The following is a 25,271-nucleotide window of genomic DNA, read 5'->3' as shown; positions in this document are numbered from 1 at the left end:
GCACTCCCGTCTCAACCCCTGTCTCCCCTTAACACTTTAAAACATACCGAAAACTACCGATACACATTGAAACTCCTACCAAAAACTACCGATAAAATTTTGACGCTCCTACCGAAAACTGCCAAAAAAATCTGGCCACACTGCCTGCGGGCCGCATTTGACAGCACAAATCAAAACAACAATCGATTCAGAACAAAAGCAAAGAAATCGGCAAAAGGGAGCAAGAGTAGAATCTGTGTTTTGGCTGATACTGTGTGTGCCGTATTGTTTTTCGCCGTCCTTTAACAATCCAAAGATTTGATGCTGTAAGCGTCCTACCGTGCGGACCGCCCGGCACACTACTCATAGACACACACACCATGGCAAACGATCGTGAAATATTGCGTGAAATTTGGGAGGGCAAAATTCCAGTACATTTTAAGCTATCGCCCGACGAAACCGATGTAGAGCCGGAAGAGTATTTTCTTCTCATACCGCGGTTGAGCTACTTTCCTCTCGTTACTGATAAAGTAAGTACGGTTCACGGATGGATGGATGGATGGTGGGTTGCGTGCCAACTAAAGGTTTATTCTTTCTTCTTTCTCCGATTAGGTAAGAAAACATTTCCTACGATTCGTGTCGAACGAGCTGCAGGACGGGGAAATGTGGATGGACAGCAATGGAACACCATTAAAGTGGCACTTCCCTATAGGTGGGTGTGTGTGTGTGTTGCCGCCGGTGCATCGAAAAGCATGAAACATAATCGTGTCCTCTTGTTTTTAGGTGTTTTGTACGATCTACTCGTCGGTACTGATGGGACACTGCCCTGGCACGTCACAGTACACTTTTCAAAGTTTCCCGATGATATTCTCATCCGGTGTCCCAACAAGTATGTCTTCCAGAGTATTCGCTGCGCAAAAAGCTTTACTAAACCAGTATGCCTTTTTTCCCTTTATTGCAGAGAAATTGTTGAAGCACACTTCATGTCTAGTCTCAAAGAAGCCGATGTGTTGAAACATCGCGGTCAAGTGGTTTCCGCCATGCAGAAGAAAGACCACAATCAGCTCTGGTTAGGATTAGTTAATGGTAAGGCGAAACGATAACGAGAGAGGGAGTGCACGTGATCGTGTAGATTGGTGGCTAATGGTGGTCCATAAACACGTTTCAGATAAGTTCGACCAGTTCTGGGCGGTAAACAGGCGATTGATGGAACCCATCCCCGACCAGGACGGTTTCAAACACATTCCAGTAAGGTGCTATGCCGAGGTAAGATTCATTGTCTATTGACACGTTGCCTTAAGATAATACGATATTATCTAATGTTTGGAGTTTTGAATTTAAAAAAAAAAACAAATGCTAAAACCATGGCAGGGTCTCTGTATAGAAATAAACCGAATTTCCAATCAATGGACAAGAACGAAAGGGTTTAGCTAGTGTTAGAGGTTAGAACTTATGCACGATATCAAGCATAGTATATAGTCTTGAACACTTCATACCAAAGCATGATTTGAAATAATCAACATATATGTAGGCTTTTCAGAAGTGTCGAGCGAGAAGTTGTATAAAGAATTCTAAATCAGGGAAAGATTAAGAAGCAAATTTTCTTTTTGAGCAGGGGGTGGGTTCCTTTTTTCAGGGCCATCGCGACCGTTTAGTTTGCTTACTGCTTAATGCGCCCCTGCTCATAGCATAGGATGAAGATTTACGTTTAGTATAGTGCTTTGTTAAAGATGAGACGGCTCGATGGTCAAGGCCGGACAGACCTCATTCCTCATACAGGGTTTTCCAGGGGTTCTCATAGTTGTGGGACACTTCCTTGACTTCTTCTTATGGGAAGTGAACATCATATAATGGATACTGGTCTCTTTGGTACCTTTTTTTTGGAAATTCCAATTGGATTTGTCCCACAAGGGTGTTGTAGAGTCCAATTCCCATGACATTAAGTTCATTTCGCGTAAGAAAGAGTCAATAAAGAGTCCTACAGCTAAGAGAACTCTTGGAAAATCCTGTAATGTTATCCTCCTCTATTGCAAGACTTATCCGGCTGCCTGATAAGGCCGGCATGATCGTGCAAGTCGTTTGGCTATAAGATAACGTTTGTTCGATCAGAACTTGTATGATGTTCACCGTACAGGGCGACAATAATTAATTGTTTTGGTAATGAGCATATTGAAATGCTAAATACATGGTTTTCGACTAGCATAGGATATATTGCAGAACAAGCATTGAAGCACCGTTATGTATGATGAGTATGATTTCCATTCGATATTATACTGAACATATTTCCATTATGTTCAACGACATTCTCTCATTGATTATTGTAGATGGCCTACGACCCATTAATATGTTCTTGACAAGCTTCGGTAAGGATGTTAGGAACAATTATTGCATTTGATGGAATTAGACTCATTTTTTCTATGGAAGAACATTGTCAATTGACCTTGACGAATGCATGTATCCGATGAGTGCTTTAGAGCGTTATCAGCTGCCACCACTTGTTCGTAAATTTTACTTCTTCAAACCTACCATTAGAATAAGATACTTCGGTGCTTTTCAACCCTTTTTTGGGTTAAGATGTGGAACTTATTATCATCATGATTCATATTTAAACTGACCACGAAGGACCGACGAAGGAGAAAAAAAATCGTTAGTTCAGCATGCATCTGATTACAGCGGTTTTCGGTGGTTTTCATAGTTGAAGGACACTTTCTTGACTCCTTCTTCGGGAAATGAACTTTATATGATAGGAATTGGACTCTATAGCATCCGTTTTGGACAAATCCAATAGGAAATCTTAATGAGCCTGTTCTAAAAGGGTGCCATACAATCCAATTCTCCTCATTAACAATTCCCTAAAGAAATTATCAAGGAAGTGTCCCACAACCATGAGAACTCCTGGAAAACCCTGTATTTATCAACTCACGTACAATTCTTATGCTCCCTGTACTTCTAATAGGATTTGTGTATAATCCCATTTCAAGGAAATGGATATTTTCCAATGAGCATTTATGTCATGCTACAGTTCGTATTTTACGATTTTACAAAGGTTAGAATTGGTATATTATCCGAAGGTTTGAACATGCAATTTGACTAAACAAAAGATAATTTTTGAAACGAAGTAAAGTTTAAGTCATAGTTTATTCATCGAAACGTATGAGTTGCTACAGACGCTACAAAGGCAATAACGTTATGTTGTTTTTTAATCAATTATTGACCCACAGTATTTTTAAAGTACCATACCTACTATAACTTCTTCCATTTGCGATACGTCTGTGCTGATGTCTATCGATATTTTAGTACATCATGAAACATAAATGCAATTTAAAAAAAGTTTAGTAAAAAGCTAATAACTACCCCAAACTAGCCTTGCATAAATTCAACCAACTTTATGCGGAAAGTTGTAAAAATCTTCAAAAGATCGTCGGTTGTGCCGCAACAATTATCGTTTCGAGCATAGCCTAACCAACCCAGCAATTATCAGCACTATCACAAATTCAGCCAACCGTGCAGAGTTGCCTTGATTAACGTCTCTGTTTTTTTATCATTTCTCCCGCTTCAGGACGGTACGTACCAGCAGAAACTAGTCGCACCCAGCACCGCATCCGGTCAGAAGCGTCTGTTGCAGGATTTGTTGGACGATTTCTCAACACCTGTTAGGAAAGCAGGTAAGTGAGCGCCAAAAACTGTTGCCGTTTGTGTTGTATCGCTTCGTTTTAGCCTGTCCCAGTGTCCCAGCAGTGTGTCCCAATTGCACGGTCTCTTTAACGCACACGCACACACGTACGGGTAAAAGAACTACATACACACACCGTTGCTACAAAACAATGTACACCTTTAGCATTATCCTCTGGGGGTGCCCGTTGTATTGTTGGTGCTCCGATGTGTCCTGAGCCTTTTTTTTCTCGGTGGCTCCTCTCCCGGCGAAGGGATGACATTGTGGAAATTATTGGCGTTTCGCCTTCTTTCCCTGTCTACCAAGGGTGCGCTATTGTGTGTGTGTGTGGGTCAGTCAGGATCGACGCTGCTCGAGGCATATGAATGGGCCAGGACCAGAACCTGCCCTGAAGGACACAATGCACTGCTGTGCAGTAGTGCGTACGTGATTGTGCGTACGATTAAGGATAAACTGTCCGAAACCGTGGCGGTACACAGGTACCCCGGGAAAGTCCCGGCTTTCGGAGGTATAGCTTTACGGCTAATTTGTTCCCCCCTGAGGCCGTGTTGCCCTGTTGCATTGTATCATCCTTGAGGCTTTCCAGCTTGGCTGAAATGATGCGAGACAGCACGGAGACACGGCGATGATGCTATCAGTGTTTTTGTTTGCTTCCTCTCCGTTACCGACCATCTGGACCATTCCGTCGGTCCTGTCTCTCTGTGTGTAATGCGATGCAATCGGTGGATTGCTAATTTTCTCACACTTGTCAGCCGGGACCGGGACTTGCCGCTGCCGAGAAGGTATGGTACCCTACCCAGATGGGAAGGGACGGAAGCATACGATCGATTCGGTTCGATCGGTTTTTTGAAATTAATATTTTGTTTACGAATTTCCATCACCCAACCGGAATACGAAATGAGCTTCCATAATGCTTCGCATCTCCATATGCTCCTCCAAAAACGGGGTCCGCAGCCTGTCTCAAAACCGAGTGTCCCACCGCTCATTAATATTGCTAACGAGCAACGATTTTTTCTATGTTATGTATTTAAAACTCTCTCGCCTCTCTGTCTCTCTGTATTTCGATTCCAAGCGATGGGGTGGTGGTTTTTTTCTTCTTCTTCACTGATGCCGTCTTTGGCGCGTCCCGGAGGGAACGAATGGGACCTCCTTCGGGATTTATGCGCACTCTCTAGGCACTACTGCTCCACCAGGCATCGGCTTGTTGTGTGTATCTGATGCCATGCCAGGTGTGTGTGTATGCATCCCCCACCCCTCACGCACGCCTTGGCGGACGAATCAAAGCCAAGCGATCTGATTTGCCGAATCGTCGTCGGTCCGTGTCTGTTTATATGCAAATTGTTTACACCGTGTGCCGAATTTTCGCTATTGGTTCACTGGCGAGTCGTCCGCTTGCTCCGCTTTGGTCCCCTCCACAGGGGTTTTCCACATTCCCTCACACTCCTGGCCCGGTGGACTTAAGTTATGGACACGAAATGGATGTATTTTATAGCCAATTAGGATGGTGCGATCGCATCCGTTTCGGCTGTGTTCGACGAAGGACAGTAGGGGGGTTTGGCTTCTAAAACAAATCCACCGGTGTGCGGGTTCGCTTGTTGTTGTCGAGGGGTAATTAATTATTGCTTGTCGCTCTGTTGTATGAGAGCAAACTGGTGCTCTGATGGCACACCAGACATACAGGGTTGTGTAAATGTGTCACAGCGAACTTAAATCGTTGATTTTACAGGAGTTTTTGTCACCTGGTCTGACACGGGTGTCCTTTCGGTGAATGAATAATTGATTAAATTAGTAAGGTGGCACAGTTTCTCGAGCCCTTTTTGTGACTTTTTGAAATCCGTTTTAAAACGATTATATTTCAAATAATCACAATCATAAGGATATAAGAAAATAGTTTCTAAACAATTTCATTATTTTCTCAACAAATTAGCACACATTCTCGACTCTTTGACATAATTTCACAGCATGAATATAGTAGGGGAAGGTAGGTATCGATGGACACTTTACACTTTCAATTTTATTACTTGAATGAGTTGTCGTGATTATAAAGCAAAAAACTGGCGAAAGAACGAGAATGAAAGCACTAAAAAATCAAGTTTTCTGGTGGTTTATTAAACATCCTTACACCAAAGCGGGAAAGACGGACACTCTATCGTAGGGAAAGATTGACACCGAATTTGTTGATACATTTTACTTCGTATATCAATTGATGATGAATAGATTTCATCAAATCCTTTAAATAAGGATATTCCGAAGATATAAACCATCCAGCAACTTAAGAAAGCATTCATACTTTATGCTATTACTCGCTCGACGCTGATGAGGCACTTCACGAAACCCAAAATCTCACCACGACTTGGACAACTTTAATCGACAAAAAAGAGGCATTGATATGACATCATTCAGGAATAGATGAGAGATTCTATGGGATTACAAAGACCAATAAGATGAATTTTGACATGGTGAAAGAATTGGCTTGACCTGTTAACAAGACCCTCAAACATGCTGTGGCCACGGACTGCAAGCTGGAGCAACCTCAGCTGTTAGTGCTCGATATTTCAATAATGCTTTAGGTTCCGAATTCTACGATACATTACAAGCGGCGCTTACAATTCCTTAATTCATGGATGAAAGAACCGTCGTTGCCATTGGGCAAGAATTAGTTTATCTACGTACCAGAAAGTGGAAAGAAATAGGATATGTTAAAATACTATAAAACTCTTCAATTTCAAACGTTTTCTACAGATGTCCATCTTTCCCATATCAGGTGGCAGTCTTACCCGAAAAACTCCACGAAAAAAATCATGTTTTTATTTCATGAGAAAAATACAAAAACAACATAAAAATCGATAGAAAATTGACAGTTTCAACACATGTTCTGATAAAACATGAGATAAGATATGCACATTTTCATGGTCGTTATTATATATCCCTAGATTTTTAACATTTTCCTTAACGTGTCCGTCTTTACCTACCTTCTCCTACATAGTTTCCACATTACTTGATCGCGTGTCGAGAAAGTGTGCCAACGCTCAAATTAAATTACTTCCATAACCCCTGCTTGGTCACATTTGTCAAACACCCTTTCGCCCAATCTTAAGATCTCATCTAATCAATTACAGAATAATTCGACGGAACGGCCCATTAGATCGATAGTACGAAGTGCTGCTGGTTGCGATGCATTTCTCAATCGGGTTTGAGTTTGTGGTTCTTTTGCCGTAGACGAAAAGCGTACCGACACCGAAATTTGCCGGCAATTAGAAACGCCCTCCGCTGCTGGATGACTGATCGGCGGACACACCACACCGTCCTCCATCGCCCAAATTATCTATTGTGCTGCTTCAGCACCCTTGATTGGTGCTGATCGATCACCTGCGTTAAGTAGCCCGATCGCACATCAGCTCTCGGTAAACACACGACGATAAGCAATCGGAAATCATTGATCATTGACCGAAGCGCTATTTCGGCCTCATTACCATTCGCGCGATGTCGACAAACACACACACACAAGAAAAGTACGACCAATTGATGGGGGGAGTATGCGATTTGATTAGTTCGCTTGTCTCGTTCCAACACCCAAAACCCCACGCACGCGGTCAGCCCTAAAATTCAATGCGAACAGAATAATGCGTTTAGCAGTACGCTCACGTACGATCAATTAGCGAAAATTTGTCCACGGAGAAGATCATTCCCCTTTCCCCCTTTTCCTGCCTCTAGAGACTATGCTCTCCACCTGCTTCGGGACGGGCATCGGTCGTCACCTGTCATGTGTCAGGTGTGCCGTGGTCGCTTTGCGGAGTCGGGGTGGGGAGATGCAACAGTCGCGTGTGCCACATCGTTCGCGCGCGTGATGACCGTGTTCGTCCTCCGCTCCGAGTCCGGATCGGATGGGGAAGGGTTCATCGATTCGTTAGTGTTTCGGTGTTTGCACAACCGCAATAGAGCAATGGGGGGGATCGGTTTGGGTGTTGCAAAATCAAACCCAACCCCATACAGGACGGCCCACCTCCCGAATGCAAAGTGGTGGGGAAGCTTTTTCACAACTGCCCCGATGTACGATGTACCCCGGGGGAGGGTTATTAAAGGATGTTTGTTTGTTGATTTGTGGTCGTCCGCATATCGCTGCCCGCCATTAGCCACACCACAAGCACACACACACACACACGATAAGGAATTGTCTGATGAAACTATGCACGAATGCACAATACACAGCACCTGGCTGCCGACGAATGGTGCAAGTGTCGTCTATCAATTAGTCGTTTGTCATTTTGGGGTGTCTATCTCTGACCCGGACGATTTGTCGATGGATATAGCTCCTTTACGAGATGCAGTTCGCTACCACCGCGCTCCTGTTTAATATCTGATTTATGAGCAATAGGCAGACGGTCGAGCAATGGTCTGTCGTCGCGCAAGTGACAATTGATATCGTCGCCGTTTGGCTCGACCCTAGGCGAATGTTCTTTCGAGCTCACTTCGGGTATTTAGCATTCCAACCGATGACGGCTCTGAACTCTCTGCACTCGGGGCCAAATCGTGACGTCGTTGGCCGGCGATACTTGCGCGATGAAGATGAATTGTTGGATCGTTCGAATTGTTCTGTGTGAGAATTCAATTAATATAAACACACTTTTCGGGCGGCATTTTTGGGCGTGCGGCAAACAAACAAATAAATTTCACACCTACTACATCGCTTCCTTCCGCTCGTTCCCTCTTGCACCGCCACTTCCTGGTTTGTGATTCAAGTTAAAAATTCACAACATTCCCAGGATGCCAACCCCCAGCGGGGTGGTTCGCCCGTTGTGATCAGGCATTCCTGTGCTACGGTGTGATCTACTTCGAAAATAGCAAAGCATTCCCAGCTTCCTCTACGCGGAACTACCCGATCCGGTGGATTCTTTTGGGTAATTTTAGCCGCGAAAAATATAATCACGCAGCAACATATTTTGCTCGATTATTAGCAGTTTCGATAATTTTGGTTGTTGGTTGTTGGTTGGCTGAGGGAGATCTTTCTCTGGCGAACAATGAGAATTCGCATTTTGATCTAATTACTTACAGTTGGGAATGAACCATAATTATGATTTAGTGATGCCAAAAGTGGTTTGATGTTGGGGCGAGCACAAAGCACAAATAAAGATCATTATGGGACAATCAGGAAATATTTGTACAAAAATATCCTTAGACAAAAAAAGAAACATTCTTCATTGTGTTTTTTTTTATTTAAGAATGATGCGGAATTTGGCACAAGTGTGTCATCTTAAGCATTCCATTTTATAACTCACTAAAACCTAAATATGGAAGTTGCTGGTCTGTTTTCCCTGGGTCGGAATGCGCTCATAATAGCGCTGCATTCCACAACAATGTTTACGTTTTTCACAGTTCCGTGCCTATGCAGTATAGTGCCCCACACTTGCTCCAAATAGTAGTGGCTCTTTTGCCTCAATTTTTTTTTTATTTTTTCATTAGATTTTTAATTGACAAACAGGAGAACAGGACAAATGGTTTATTTCAAGCAATCCCACGAAAAACTTCACTGTTTTTTCAGGTTACAGTGGTGTCCATATTTTCTCAGTTCTTTGTTCCTATGTGTTTTGAGAGCTTATTCGTTATGGTTCAAAAAAAATGTTCAGCTGAATTTTGATACTCAGCATAAAACAGTTGAAAACAATGAGAAAAAATTCGGCAAAGTATACCTAGTCATTGGAACGAAACCATCTGTATACTCAATTAATCATTTAACTAAAGTTTTACTGAAAATAAAAACGCTTGATGGCACTCTTCTCCCTATGGCACGCTTACTTCAAATTCCGCTAACCATCAGTACACTTTGAAAGTGATTTTCGATGGGACATTACAATTTTAATCTGAAATATATTTAATTAATGGGTAGCCTCGGTACAATTTTGTGGGTTTTGTCAATAAACAGTGATTGTAAAGAATTCGTGCCAGACAATTTGTCGCGTATTTTTGTCGTTTTAATGAATGAAAACTTTCTGTAAAAAAGAAAAGTTTTTTATTACACAATTGTTGTGATTTACTATTGATTATTATAATTATTATTAATTCTCATATCTTACAATCGGCGTAGGTCGCAAATCGCATTACTCGGTAACAGACGGAACAATATTTGCCAAAACTTGGTCATATGGTTTGCTCTGTTGTATGACAACGAGATGCAAACGATTTATTTAATTGCGTATCAGAGTTTGTCAGGTTAACATTTTCTAGAACGGATTTTTACTTTGCATGATTGAAATAACTAGGAAGACCTTAATCTGACAGTACCATAATCAAATATCTAAGCTATAGGGGTAGCATAAATGGAATAAAGTGTTCCTACGACATGTGTATAAAAATCAACATCAATCAACCAATTCAACATCCTTAGCAATCGATCTTTAAGAATTAGATAGGAAAGAGAGCAGGTTCTCCTTAACAAACTAAAATCTGAGATAGATTGATCAAAAAAATAGATCATAACTTTCAAAATCTAAATGAGATCCTTGGAGTTGCCGTGGAACATGGAGTGTTCGAGAAGCGATTAGTTTTAGATATTCAAAAGAACACAAAATCATAACCAACTTGACATATTAATATCATAGGGAAACAAATTCGTTGTGTTTTAACAGCTGCAAGGAAATGAAATCTACTTGTTTTAGACTAGTGGATTTTTTTCTCTTATAATTAAAAAAAATCCTGCCTCCCATTCCAGTAGTGGCCAGCTGTGGCTTTATGTGACCTGTAGGTTCGATGGGTTTATTTTCCGACGGCCCATTTGAAGTGTGATCCCACGGTCGCCATCTGCAGCCGGTCGTTCCCCGCCACTTGTGTGTCGGTGTTTGCCCGTTGACACCTTGACGATTGTTATTTTTCCACACTCAATCATCGAACCTAAACCCGGTGCAATATGCAAAGTACACTAAACCAACCTGCCGGCATGCCTACCTGCCGTTTTGCCAGATGGAATGTTTCCGTCCTCGGCTGCACCTCACTGCCATCGCAGCAGCATCAAGGTGTGTTAGCCAGTTAAATATTGTTTTAGGACAGGACAGGTAGATCCTCCGATTCTCGAAGGATATGGGAAGATCCTTGTCCCGACCTAAAAGGACTCTCTGTGGCAACACAAACACCAGCAGCAGCAGCAGCAAAGGAAGATGCGAATGCGGTAAAACAAAAGGGAACGGAAAGGTCGGCCTTTCTGTGTGTGTCTTATGGATGTAATGAAAAGACGGTCGGATCTTTTCCCTTTTTGCTCGCTAGCCGCCCGTTCTTCACATGCCACAAGTGTATGCGATGTCCTGACGAGAAAGCACCTTGACCGAGAGAAAAGAAAAACGCCAAGGATCATCGTCGATCGTGCCCGGCTCTACGGCGAGAGAAAGGTACCTGGTTGGTTGCGCCTCCAGCCGAAAACGGACTGCTGTTTATTCAGCAAGGTGTGAATATTTTATTACCATCGTAAATGTATAAATAAGGAGACGTGCAGGGCGAGTAGAGAAGAGCCAACAGGCGCATACGCGGATCGTTTTATGTTTCGTTCTGTGTTCTAGTCCTTTTTCCCGAGCGCCTATTTGCGGAGGCTTCAACAGTGTCTGAAGAGCGCAGCAACACGATGCTGCATGGTCCTTGTGCCGGTCCTGTTTGCAATGGTCAAAATGCACCTCACACGATGGTTGATGAGAGAAAGCAAAAAATAGGTAATTTGAACCGTTGGTAGTGATTTTATTGCTTGCACTACAGAGCAGCAAGGTGTGCAAGGTACGAGGAAGCCTTGGACGCATCAGAGGAACTCTGGTTGATCGACACTTGGAACCAAGGAATGCTATCGCCTTCAAGATGAAGTTGGCAGCCCATCGTTGAGACTTTCCCAACCTGCGTTCTTGCACCCACCAGGAGGAAACCCAAGGAGGGGAATGTGGCACATACATTAGGTTCAGACAAAACCTGTGCAGAGTGCGGAGAGTCACATAAAAAATGCAAATGCACTTCTCTCAAGTGCAAAGTGTGTAAGTTGGGTAGGATGGTGCGGCGCTGTCTTTCTTCTAAACAACTCCAAACAGCCCAAGGAATCTTCCGTTACCTGCCATTCATGGTGTGGTGATGGTGGTCCACCTTGTGCTCTATCTCTCCCACGGTTTCGATGTGCGCACAATACACCTCCAATCCCAAGTGAAAAGCGGATTGGCGTTGCGAGAGAAGAAAGAAATTTGCATAAATTATTATCATTATTTCCAACTGCGCACAGAGAGGTGGGCCATATGTGTGTCTGCATCCCGAACCAGTTCCCTTTTTGGCTTTATGTTAGAAGAAGTGGAAGCAGCAATGCATCTTCAAAATGCAACACCCGTGGGAGGGTCGTAGCATTGTGCGTAGATTTTGTATGTGTGCGTTTTTAATGCTATTTGTAAAAATATGGTTGTCGACGGGTAAGAGCGCATCTTAAACGTTTTACTCATCTGTTCTGTTTGCTGAGGAAAAGGATTTAACCCAGGTAACATGAAACAATCAGTGTAACAATGGCGAGGAGTTATGGAAATGGATCCTTTCGGTGGGTGTGTTGGATTGATAATTAATTCGGTTTCGGCTTCAGCAAGCAACGGGTTTAGGCTTTGAAGAGCTTTAGAGGGTTTTTATTAACCTGTGTTGTATTACCCGAGAACTTGTTGCATTTGTTTTCTTTTCCCGTTTTGCATTAGGTTAATTGTTTTATTTGTAGGGTTCTGCTGCCGTTGTGAAGATTCAAGGAAATCTTTGGGAGCAGGATAAATGGAGGAAGCTTAGTGAAAATTAATCGTTAATTATTCTTATACAGAGATGCAAGATGGCCCCTAAGAGAATTTATTTAACTTATTGTAAAATAAAATAATAGCCGTTATGATACTATTCCAGTATTTTGTAGTTTGAAAAGACAACGTAAATTCCAGGAGACTTTTAACTCCAAGGGACACATGGAAAGAAACTGATTCAGAACCCATGTTGATCCTGGAATTTTACAGCACTCATGCTGGTGCTATAACTGATTCCAAACCCATACAGGTGTCAGAATTAGTCATGAACATATGCTTGCTCTGGTACTGATGCTAACGGTCCTTTAACTGATACTGACATCATACCTATCGTGGAATTGATCCCGATCCCATACAGGGCATGAAATTGATCTTGACCCTATAATACCGGTCCTGAAACTGCTCCAAAATCCGTAGCAGCCCTGGAATTGATGCCGAACCCAAACCAGAACTTATACTGATCCTATACTTTTTTCATCAATACTATCGTCTCAACTCTGACGACTTAACGACATACCCGTCCTGAATTCAAGCTTCGTATGAACGATCGCTCTAAGAAAGGATTGACTATCCGGCTGCATGATACTTAGTAAGTCTCGAAAGCCTGAATATGCCGGCATGACCCGTAACCCCTAAAAGAAAGTTATTTGATGCTGTAACTTGTTTATGGAATTGTTATCGCGACATTTTCATATATCTGGACCTACAATGGCGCCCACCTAAAGTAAGACACCTATATTCTGAATTTGTGGTTTCCTAGACAGTTCCTTGGAGCTATTTTAAAAACTTTGCTCACACGTCGAAGTTGACATTCTTTTGCCATGTTTCAGTCAAAAACTCAGGTCCATGTATGAAAAAATCTCGGAAAACCACGGAAAAGTGTTAATCTATTGAATTCTGACTGTAATTTGTATTGTTCGTCAAATTACGTTTTTCATAGTTTTTTTTTTAAAGTTTTGCATAGTTGTTGTGGTTGCCAATGTATGGATGTATACTGAAATTGGAATTAACACTCATACACTTCTTCAGGATTAGTGATTTGAAAATTAAGTTTTCTTCGGAATCTATTTCGGCTAGCTTCGAAGTTTTCTGGAATCGATTCCGATTATTAGGTCCGGAATCAGTGTCTGGAATCAATTATGGAATCGGTTCCGGAATCAGAATCGGTTCTGGTATTGAAATCAGCTCTGGAATCAGAATCGGCTTCGAAATCGGTGTTAGTTTTGGCATCTCCATAAGAATAGGCGTTTGGGTCCAATGATGCTACGTATTGATAGCCGCAAAGAATCAAAATTTATTTGTAAATGATCCATTCTAAAGGAGATGCCCGGACTGATTTCGCTTCTGAAACTTCTTATTCCAATTCAAGAATTGATTCTCATTTCTGAAGTAATTCCAATTCTGGAATCAATTCTGATTTCGTTACCGGAGCAAATTGCGATTCCTAGGTCGATTCCGATTCCGGAGCCGATTCCGAGCTCCCATCACTATTTTTGCTCCTACATCACTTAAGTCCTAAAGAGCACTATTTTTAGCATACTATGCGAATTGAATTGATTTTACAATTGAAATTACAGAGATACACACACGAAACGGTATTATCTATTTCAATTAAAATTCAATCTTTTCTAACATCAAATTTAATTCCATTGAGGAAAATGAGAAACATGATCTAGATGATCTTTTAATCTAGATTATTGTATGTTTTTAAGATTCTTATGAATATGATTGCTTTACGTAGAGTCAAAACAACCTTCCATTTTTCAAAGTCAGTCATCACGTGACTCAACTGGGAACCCTTCGGGAGCAATACCTTTTTTTACTTCTCCCATTATCTACTAATGATGCAGTTTTCACGCTCCGTCACCGATAACGTCACCTCGCGCAACATTATCAATCATAGCGTAATGTAGATTATCTCATTTGCTTTAATTGGAAATCGGCTCGCATCGATACCGATGCGCAGCTTCTTTTTGGCTTGGCGCGTGTTGTTGTGCTGTATGAGTACGCAGTACCCACTTAGTTGCTTTGTGTGGCATTATTTTGTATTTTTAATACACTTTTGCTTGCGGATTTTAGCGTTTAATTTCTCACAGCAAACACACTTTATGGTGTAGTTGGTCAATCGAAAGACCGTTACATCACACATTCTGCGCAAACATTGACATTGGAATGCAACAACTCTTGCAGGAGCCACACAGCGAGACCTTTGCAGCAGTTGTGTGCACCACCTTCTATCTTGTTTTTTCAAGAAGCCTTCCCCCCAAACACGAACGTCACCGATCGATGCTGATAAGTGCGAGTTGCGAGTGTGAAAATTGATACGAACGGCCACAAAGCGTTGTCAGCTTATCGCGTGTGGGCCCGATTGGTTTGCACTTTGGAATGCATTGTCGATTTTGGTGCGCCCTTTTTTTTTTTTTTTTGTTAACAGCAAACTTATCGGGCAGGGGAATGGGGTTGTGCTATCGGGTTGTGCTACAGCGAAAACATCCCCTGGCGCCATTACGCGCTTTCTTATCTCGTCGATTGCGCGCTGTGGACCGATTCCATCATCGCGCGGCATTGGAGTCCGTTTGAGACCTCGCCCAAAACTTGACAAAATGGATCTTCGCTTTGACACAGCGGCCTTGTGTGTCCGGTTGTAACCGGGATGGGTTACCCGAATTACCAGAGACAGACTCAGGACACAGTGGTACGCGTGTAACCCGGTTGGTTTATTTTGCACTCTGTGACAATTTTTCGATGAGTTTGTTCTCCTTTTACCGAGAATACTTATTGCCTATTGAGTTGAAAAAAACACACACAACAAAACGGTATCAAAAAGCAAAAAAAGGCCCCCAACACACATACTGCCATGGCCCGGTGGCCAACATTTCGATGGGCTGACATCACGAGCACGAAATAAAGCAATGACCTAATCGGTCATCGGCGGCGCGCAACCAGAAACACCCCGCGCGCCAAGCGCGGTCTGCCAAAACGGAAGAGATTAGCCATCGTGTCGCCCCCATCGGAGCCGCCGTGTGTCAAGAACGGGGGTGACAAAACGGCAAAACAACAAGCAACACTGGTGGTGTTAGTGGCGGTGGGTTCATCTTCACGGGGTTTGCGTGCGAACCAGCACGTCGCGGTCGCTCGGGCATTCTCTCGAGCCCTTTTTGCGCGCGTGTGGCGTAATGGAAGTGGCGGAAAGGAAGGCGGCGATACGCAGAGAGCGAAAATAAACCCCCGTGCGCTGCGCTTGATCATGTGGCGCTCGATCGTCAATCATCGCCGAGCACTTAGTGATCGAAATGTAACTGACTGTGCCTGCTAAAAATTGAACCGATTGTGGTGCGTTGTGCGTTGCCTTTTCGGCCTGCTCTGGCGCATACCTTTGGCGCTTTCGTGATGGTGGCGTGCACATGCGATTTTTGTGTGCATCTATCCCCCAGGCAAGTAAGGATCAACGCGCGTGTGAGGACAAATGAAAGAGAAAGCCCTTTTTTGCTGCCGTCGTTTGCCCTGCCCGTTGGTTGGTGTTTTATTTTCGTTTTGCACCCGAATTTGCTTTCACTTTGTTCTTTGCCGCATGCCCGAGAACGCGTGAAAGTAAAAAGAAACAAAATAATGCCAAAACGCCTATCAAGAGCAACAAACCAAAGCACCCAGAAGAAGGGGGGAAAACAGCCATTAAAGAGGTCACTCAACAAACAATTCGGTCTCCTCAATTTACATTGGTACTATTATTTTATGGTGTGCAACATGGTCGTGTTGTTTTTTTGTAGATAGATAGGAGATCATGAAATTTTACGATAATTAGTTGTGTTGCGGGTCTATGACGAATCCTTTTATTTTTGTGCATTTTAAAATAGATAAAAGAGATTCCTTTCCAAGGGAGGTAAACAATTGAATAAATAAAGCTAAGGCTTTGCTCTAGCAGCATGAGCATGAAGCAGCAATAAAAGTATTGATCAATAAGTATGATTGATTGTATGCCGTCGATCATATTACAAATATATGGAATAGATTAATTGAAAAATAAAAAGTATGCCTATTATGCTTGTTTGTTTATTCGGATTATTCGCATCAATTTAATTGTTATTTACAAATTATTAAAAAGTGAACTTGCAAGATTTGCAATGAATTTTGAACAGTTTACTTGCAACCCATAAAACTATAGAATCGATTCAAAATAGGATAGAATTATGGAATCAAAAATGGGAATCATTAAAAAAGAATCCTCGGGAAACCCTTTATTAATTGAATGAAAATACAAATCTTTAAAATTTATTTCTTTGTATAAAACCAAACAAGAAACATTAGCTAGAGCACTCCCTAAGACTCACGCACAGTTCGGTAATTATTTAATACTCAGTTATAAAGTTTCATAACAGTTCATAAAACATGTTTAAAAAATCACAAAAAATCCTTTATATGACGTATCTTTTTTTCTATCAGCTGCAATAAATCATAAAAATGTACGTGCAAAAGATTTTTTTTCTATAGAAAGGTGTGACGTTCAACATTTCACTGTCCATCACTGTTTCGCTTGCCCCCCGTACCATACCACATCACATACGTCATTGGCAGGGCGTGTACTTTTGAGGTAATTTTATTTGTGGTGTTTTTATCACCCCCTGAACGCGCCACTTCACCACCCCTTTCATCAAACCCACCGCACACCGCACACCTGATTGAAAGACGCCGCGCGGTGGAATCCTTCTTTCTTGGCAACCACCGCGGCAATAGCAATTTTGGGGCCGTGAGGGGGGTTTTTCCTTTTCTTATTCTTCTCTTTTTCGTTACTGTCACGCGCATCGCCTCATGCGAAAAGCATCTGCCACGGGTTGTCTTTTTTTTTAAGTTGTTGTTTTTGTTGCGCCGCGGTTGTTTGGCTGAATTAGAAAAGCGAATAGTTTTGCAAGGAAGCGCCGAACAGTGAAGCAGGGAGCCTCGAGTGGGTGGTGGTTTGGTGGAAGGTGGAGGAGGAAGGAGAGAGGACGGCGCTAAATGGGACACTAAGTGCAGATCCGGCCGATTGTAGCCCGGGTAAAAGGATTGTAGCAAAACACATGTGTCGCTTGGCAACGATCATCGCCAGCCGTCGTCAGCGAACGATGAGTAAAAAAAGCGACACAAGACGTTACTGATAGTTATCTGGTATAGAAGTGTGGTTACAAGTATAGATTATTCGTTAAAAATCTTTTAAGTAACATATTTTAGTAAAATTAAGGATGCTATAAAGTTGCTATAAAATTAAGCTATTTAAATTCCATTGGATTGACTCATAAATAGTCCAATTAAAAAGCAGTAGACATCATTCTTGATATTATTAAAGTTGCTATAAACTTGCTATAACATTGCTATTAAACATATTTATAGCATCTCGTACTAAGTACCTAAAAATGCCCATAGTATTCCAAGAAATGTTCTATCAGTGCGCCAACTTGCTACCCATTAGCCGAAGGCTTCGATGTTCGTTGGAGATATGGCGCATTGCCTCACGGTTGCATCATGCAACTGAAACTGCACATGCTACACTATCTACCGACCGAGCGAGCAAGCGGGGTTTGAAGTGAACAGTAAGTCACCACCCCACCTGAGAGGTGAGGAAAGACACAGCAGCGTGGGGGGCAGAGGGTGCCCTAAGTGAGCGTTGAGAATGTTCGCTTTATTTTGGCAACGGTAATTGCAGCATCGGCAGCAATGTGGCGTGGTTGTTGGTTCTTTTCCTTTTTTTTCGTATCTCTCTGCCGCCTCTTCTACACTCGGTGACTCAATCGATCTGAAAATATCCTTCGGATGCTGCACCAAAACCGAATTCGGCGGCGGCGGCGGTGACAGTGAGCGCGGAGGACACACCCACCCAACACTGACTCGAGTCACCCAGTGAGACGGCTGAGGGCGTACAGCACAAAAAAAGGGCAAGTCGAGGCGGTGTTTGGCACATTACAGACAAATTGAGGCCTGCAAAAATTCCTCTACCACTACTGAGGGTGGAGTCACCAGAGGGCGGAAGAGAGGAAAAGTGTTCGTGGGAGGGAAAGGGTGAGGTCGATTTCGAAAATAGATCATCCGAACTGACAACAACCCACACCGCGACAACGGTCAACGATTTGACGTACATCAAACGAACGTGTACCGAGGCGGTGGTGGATTCTACCCTAACACCCCCTTGCCCCATTCACCCACCCATCAATGGCCAGCACACTTTTTTAGAGAGAGAAGAAAAAAGAAACCAAATCCCTTAGTGAGAAAATCAATCATTAGCAATGGGTTTTGCCTGGGCTGTTACGAAACTCAGCATCAGCTATCATCAGAATCGGACCATTGGACGAGCCTTCCTTGCGGGAACATAACTGCAGAGGATTGGTTTTGAAAATAGATTGCACGTCCTACGATTGTCCTTTTTATCAGCCTTTTTTCCTAATCGCGTTGTTGTCCCTTTTCCAATATTCCCATGGCGCGGGTGGCGCATACCAACAGGTTTTGAAGTTGTCCACTTCCCCCAAGTGTCCAACCGGTGGATCGTGGTAGACAATGTGTCTTCATGACACTGCCGTGTCACTGTCGCTTGGCAAAAATCTCTGTGTGCGCGCACTGGGGGGAAAATTGTGTACTTATTTTTAAACGCACCAAACGTACTCGGTTCACCGGTTCATTATCGGTCGACAAGTGCCTTACCTGCGGTGTGCGCTGGTTGGGAAAAAGACTGGTGTTGTTGGACGTGATATTTTTCCGCGTCCTCATAGCCAACACACATTGTGCTCTGTCCGGTGTCCACACCCGGGTGTCGGTGGTCATTGGTCTTGAAATGACGCGCGTTAAGAATGGGAAACTGCTCCACATAATAAAGAAGACGCCGTCCATAAGGGAATGGGGTGGGGGGGGGTCCGGTTTGGGTGAGGTCAAGTTGAATGTCGAGGAAAACCTCCGTTATGAATGGTGCAGAAGAATGGTTTCAGTTACTGTTTCAGTATGACACAGTAACCGTAAAGAATGGGAAAGTTATAAACTGCTTGATTCTTCTATTTTAAATAATAGTTAGCATTAGTATTTAGCAAAAGCTACTTTAAATAATTTTACGAACCAAAATTATTTTATTAAACTAAGTTAAATTAATTAAATACGAACCAAAATTAGAACTAATGATCAACATAGATGATCAATATAGCTCTTTTGAGTGTTGAATGTGTTAACTCTGCACGAAGCAACTCACTAAATTTTTAATGGTTCGTTTTGTGTGATTCTTAGAAGCTGAGACATTCTTACTCAATCCCTCTGAATTTACTTCCAATACGGAGTAGCTATTCTGAACAGTAGATGAAATAGAACTAGTTGACGCTTCGAAGCATCATCTTATTAATTCGCCATCCTATTTAAGGCGATTAAATACAGGCTTATTTTTAGTGGAAATATTTCTTAGAATTAAAGCTTAGACTGGAGCTTTACACTTTCTCCAGTCCTTTAGACAAATGTGTATATCATTTTCACTTTATTTTTTTATACCATCTTTTCAAAAAGATATGATAATGTTTATCAAATTTATTTGATAACGCGATAATAAAATTAATAAACTGAACAGATAGCTCTATTTGGGTTCTTTAAACCTACTGTCATGCTTTTTGGTCTTGGGAAGCTTTTTTATTTTAATAAGCAACAAATTTGATCATGATGGACTAGTTCTAATCTTTACTAAAAGAAAAGGCTGATGATCCTGCGATGCCTCTATACTTCAGATATCTTCCTTCTGTCGAAACAATTTGCTCTAGTCACATTGAAGAGAAATGGTGTAAATTTGTTCTGGACCGTTTCTTAAAATCTCATAATTGTCTGTACTGTAAGCCATTTCGGTTACAATGTGATAAAAATATATAAAAATAAAATTATACACAAGTTTTTCAACTTCAACTAACTCAAAAAGTAATATTCAGATGCAAACGATCTATTTAAATCAGTTCAAGCAGATGAACCGGTAGCATCTGCCCCAAAATAACACACCTTTACCAGTCATGCCTTAAAATGGAGTAGCATTCCACACACACACACACCCTAAATGAGGCAAAGAATTTCGAACCTCCCCAAAAGATCACGGTAAATCGAAAAAAACCGCTCTCCATCACACATTCGTCCATGATTGGGATGAATGGAATTTTTCAATTTCGGCTCAACGCGCACCCGATCCTCAGCTCTCGCCGCATCCTGTGTATGCATAAGCCTCCTAATGAATTATAAGATGGGGAGGAAGAGGCAAAAAGTGTACCCTGAGGATGGGGATGAAGGATGCGATAAAAGAGCTAAAAATAATATGCGCCAATCGAGAAAAAAATGCCTGAACTTTTGCCGCCCATAACATAAAGAAGTGTGAGCCCGCGGATTGACAGGATCTTCCAAACGCCAAAACGCGGGGATGCAGGGGAGAGTCAAGGCTCAAGAATGATCGGCGGATTTCAGATTTCAGCCCGTGTGTGTTTGGTCCAAAATGAGCGAGAGCAACGGTTTTTGGGTGCGGTTTTCCTGGAAGCTTCGTGAAAGTACGTTGGAAACGGGAGATTATGCTGAATGATATTCATTGTTTGTGGTGTCGGTCCCTATCGGGCAGCAAATCACAAGTAGAAGCGCGTCAAAGAATGTCGGCAGAAGGTTTAGGTGCGAAATGAGCCGGTGGAGGCAGGAAAAAGCAACGCAAAAAAGAGCTCACACAGAGGGCCACTTAGTGAGGTAATCTTGAGGTTCTTGTTTTTTGTCTGTCTAATTTTAATTCTTTTTCTGTTATATTGCTTTTGGGTTGGATTAAAAAACACAAGCCCAGGAGCGCTCGTACAGGAAGACTGGATGGTGGCGTCATCCAACCAACCCAATGCTCAAGTTTGCCCAAAATTAACACAACCCGTAACCCGACAAAGCCGCAAAAATAAAACGGTCCTACGTCAAACCAGCCTACCCAAAAAAAAAAAAAAGAAACCGATCCTGGGCTCCTCGACGTCTCGTTGCTTCGGCCGGGTCGCCACTATCTCGCTGCGCCATCATCGCCCAGGGGTCTGTTCTGTGGAATTTGTCTTTTCCCCTTTCCTTCTCGACTTTCGGCAGAGAGCCCGCCCGATCTAACCGAAACTCGCTCTCGAGATATGGTGAACTCATTTCAAAGCAATTTTCGATCATTCCTTTCCGGCGTCTGTATTTCTTTTTTATTTTATTTTATTTTATTTTGGAACCCAAGAAGCGCACCCTCAAGACCTCAAACGAATGGAAAGAGAGAGAGAAATACAGGGTCGGTTTATTAATTTTCTAATCGCTCTTTGACGAGCTTGCTTTGCGCAGCCAGCTTGCTCGAGAAGGCTCGTTTTCTCTACAGATCGTTGGAGACCGGTTTTATGGGCCACCTTTTGGCTCCCCAAACGGCGGCTCTCGATGGTGAAGATAGGAGGTTCCACACATATTATGGTGATGATGAGGATGACTAAAGTGCTGGTTGGAGTTGGAGAGCGAGCAACCCAGGAATACATCAGATCGACAGTTTTACTCCCCAGCAAAGATTGTTTGGATGGGTGGTGGATTTTTTGTAGAGCACGGAGGACAACAAACAAAGCAGAGTTGATACACGCCCTGCTTGACGCCCGCGGGTCTGTCCCGGTGGACGGAGCGAGCTTACAAAAACAGCAACAGGAATGTTGTTAAATCATTTTCCTGAAGAAAGGGGGCAAGAGAAGAGAGATACAAAAAACGATCCGAAACGCCATCTTCCTTCAAGAAAGAACGACGTGCGACGTCGAAGGATTGAAGATCACATTTCTGTTGCCTGATACACTCTTTCGCTCCGAGTCCCATATACGTGTGTTTGTGTGGGGAGAAACTATTTAAATAACCAAGAAACGAATTAAGAATTTCTTGATAAACGAGTCGTTACGTTCGGAAGGGCTCTTGGGTTTGGGTTTGTTTTCCAACGCAAGCCTAATCTCCTATCAATGGGTGGCGTTCTGTCGATGGGTGGTTGCTGATTAACGTGGCAATAAGGGGGATGTGATGATGATGACAGACAGAAGGGGAATGTTCTGAAATAGATTTCAATCGTTTGTGTATGATGTTTTGGATTCTTTGATGATATTGGGTGAATATATAACTAGAAAAGATTGTTCGTAATAAAGATCGTGGATCTTGGATCTTGAAGACCTAGAATCTTTGATCTATGGACCTATCTTACACATATTTTGCATCTATGTATCCTAAATCCCTACCGTAATGCTAAGATACTTTAAGAATCAAAATACAGTGAAGTCTTTCTATTCTGAAATTTCTACAAGATGTCCAATGCTTGATGTTTGTCTAGTAAGAGTACATTAAAGTTCCTATCATTTTACATAAATGTTTCGTTTTTAAAAGTTTTGATTAGTTTGTTCAAGATCCAAGAACGTCGGTCTAATCAGCCGACTCCTTCGAGGATCTCCACTGAGAGATTTCTCTGTGATTATAAATGTTCCTGATACTTGATATTTTAATGGTCATATTGATTCCTCGTCTTCTTGCTGATGTCATAGCTTCGAAGACTGTTTTGTGAACATGTTACTGAGAAGATGATATAATCTCAAATTAAGTCAAACAATTATACATGGACGATTTCAAACAAAAGATGAATCTTTATAGAATAGACGGATCATAATATAAATGATCTCATTGTCCCATATGAAAAAGACATGATTTGGATCAATATACCATTTGTTGGGTCCATTCTTAAAGATATAACATCATGCAGTTCTATGATGCTTCGATATTTACAGCATTCTATTTGCCTTTTTCTATGCAATTTGAGTTCTAACCTGATCGGTAATCAATGCCATACTCGTATAATACTCAGATTACTCAGTGAAGATTAGACCCCAGACTGTATTACATTGGAATACCTTGTCGGGAAAGTAGTAGGTTGGTATACTTCATATTTTTCATTGAGAACTATGCTCTTTAGACATAGATCAAGTAATCTAATACTTTGATCATCTCCTGTATCACCCATTTTATCTTTCTTTGGCTAAAGATCACGTTAAGACTCTTTTAATTTTTGGTTTTACTTTGTCGCATAGTAGTGTTCTTCCTATATTATCCCCACATCCCTAAACGAACGATCTCCCTTCTTCCCCAGCATGTGCTCGACAAACATGTTTACTCATCCTAAAGGGATCGAAGAATTCTTAACATTGTCCCAAAACCGGTTCCAAGTGGCCATATTCGGCAAACGCGATACTTAGATACGTTTGATTTTATTTTTCATTCGCCCCATCGCCGCCGTCCGTCTGTCCGCCCGCGCGCCCCGTGCGGGACCTCTGTAGCCGGCAAAGGGAAGCGCTCCTAATTGGAAAAGATGTGTATCGTGGGCCAGGCGTATCCCGGGCGGCAAGTGGTCGAAAGCGGACGACGGGAAATCGATGGGGCTTGATTTTGCCTTTTCAGATCACACGTTGCGCGCCATTGCCCCCATCAGCTAATCAGCCATTCTCTCTTTCTCTCCTTTTCCCACTCCACAGTCGAGGCAAGAACCCATGGCGTTACCGTGCCGGAATCCACTCCACTCCAGTGGCTGTCGGAGCACCTCAGCTATCCGGACAACTTTCTGCATCTCTGTCTATCGTACGCATAAGCCCCATCGCTCAGGTGTGTAAAGTGGGAGAGTGAAGGTGGTGGTGGCGGGTGGGAGTCCGTACCAAAACCAAAAACCCCCGGAGAAACCGCCGTCACCGTCGTCATCATCGCCATCATCGCCCGTTCTACCTTATCTACGCCTTCTCCCGCGTCACCGCCGCACATTCGTCTTACGCTTCACGGACTTCTCTTCATTTTCCTCTCGATTTGGATTTTTGTGCTGGCGCCCTCCATCACTACTCGCCCCCAGCCGCATTAAAAAAAACCCAGAGGAAGACGACGATCGAGAAATGATCACGTTCATCAGCAGCCCGCGCTCGGACGCGGAATCGGACCAAGAAGAGAGATGGTGTCATATTCATTCCCACGCAGCAGCAGAGAGACACACAACCGTGGTGGCCGCCCAGACACTATGGAACCTGGTGGTACTTCACTGATCGTATCGTCGTCCACCCAAATAGTGGATGGAAGAGGGAGGGAGCTGAACATCCTTCGCAGTAAACCTGCGACACACACATACACACAGCCAGTCAGTCAGCCCCGGGGAGATGAGGGAGATGGGTTAAGATAAGGTCTCGCGCGCGCACCACCGAGTCTGCCGCGGCCGTATCTTAAACCGTGCCCGGTGCCGTGATCTCGCAGTCGCTCGGTCGCCATTTGGAGCCGTCACCGCCACAGTCGCCGCAGTCACCGTCGCCGTCTTTTGCTTGCTTGACATTTATGTCTAATTATACGATTATCGTTTCTCTTTTTCGCGCCAGCCAGCCACAGACGTGTTGTGTTTTGCCGCCGTACTACCACCGGGCACCGAAGGGGCGCGCGCGTTCGCGCTCGTTCGCGGTGTGCATATGACGGGCGGTACAAGTGAAGCACCATTAATGTTGTCATAATAAGAAGGTAAAATATATGCACACTGCGGCTAGTTACCTTTATTCCATCTCGTGTCTCTCTCGCTTTTTCGAATGAGAAAAGGAGGCTTTTTTGTCCGTTGTTTTCGTTGTGCATTATGCTTGTCGGCAAGCCTTTTTAGTGTGTTTAAACATCGCGATGGAAAGAAAGTAAATGTTGGGGGTTGCGCCATCTTCAAAATCTTGAGTTCCAAAAACTCCCTTTTTTAATTTCAGTTTTGTACTTGGCTAATTTACCATACGGCAAAGAAACTCGCGAAGAGCAAATAAAAGCATCTGCTCCAGCACTTGGGAGCCCAAATTTCATCTAGACCACCT

At 42.9% G+C, this 25,271-nt stretch overlaps 2 protein-coding genes across 2 annotated transcripts in view; one reads left to right on the top strand and one right to left on the bottom strand.

Annotated features, from left to right (window-relative positions):
* The window catches only part of LOC120902337 (delta-like protein 1), a 124,062-nt gene that overhangs the window by 6,965 nt on the left and 91,826 nt on the right, over positions 1–25,271 (bottom strand). The gene's annotated exons all lie outside the window — the stretch shown is intronic.
* Positions 175–24,982, top strand: LOC120902338 (autophagy protein 5). Its single transcript, XM_040311018.1, has 7 exons — positions 175–509; positions 592–691; positions 763–868; positions 941–1,065; positions 1,148–1,245; positions 3,539–3,644; positions 23,931–24,982. The coding sequence occupies exons 1-7, from the start codon at positions 360–362 to the stop codon at positions 24,041–24,043; spliced, it is 798 nt and encodes a 265-aa protein (XP_040166952.1). The 5' UTR covers positions 175–359; the 3' UTR covers positions 24,044–24,982.

Source organism: Anopheles arabiensis, chromosome 3 (assembly GCF_016920715.1).
Source record: "Anopheles arabiensis isolate DONGOLA chromosome 3, AaraD3, whole genome shotgun sequence".
Taxonomy (NCBI): domain Eukaryota; kingdom Metazoa; phylum Arthropoda; class Insecta; order Diptera; family Culicidae; genus Anopheles; species Anopheles arabiensis.
Note: the sequence above shows the minus strand (reverse complement) of the source record. Positions and strands in the feature narration are given on the sequence as shown.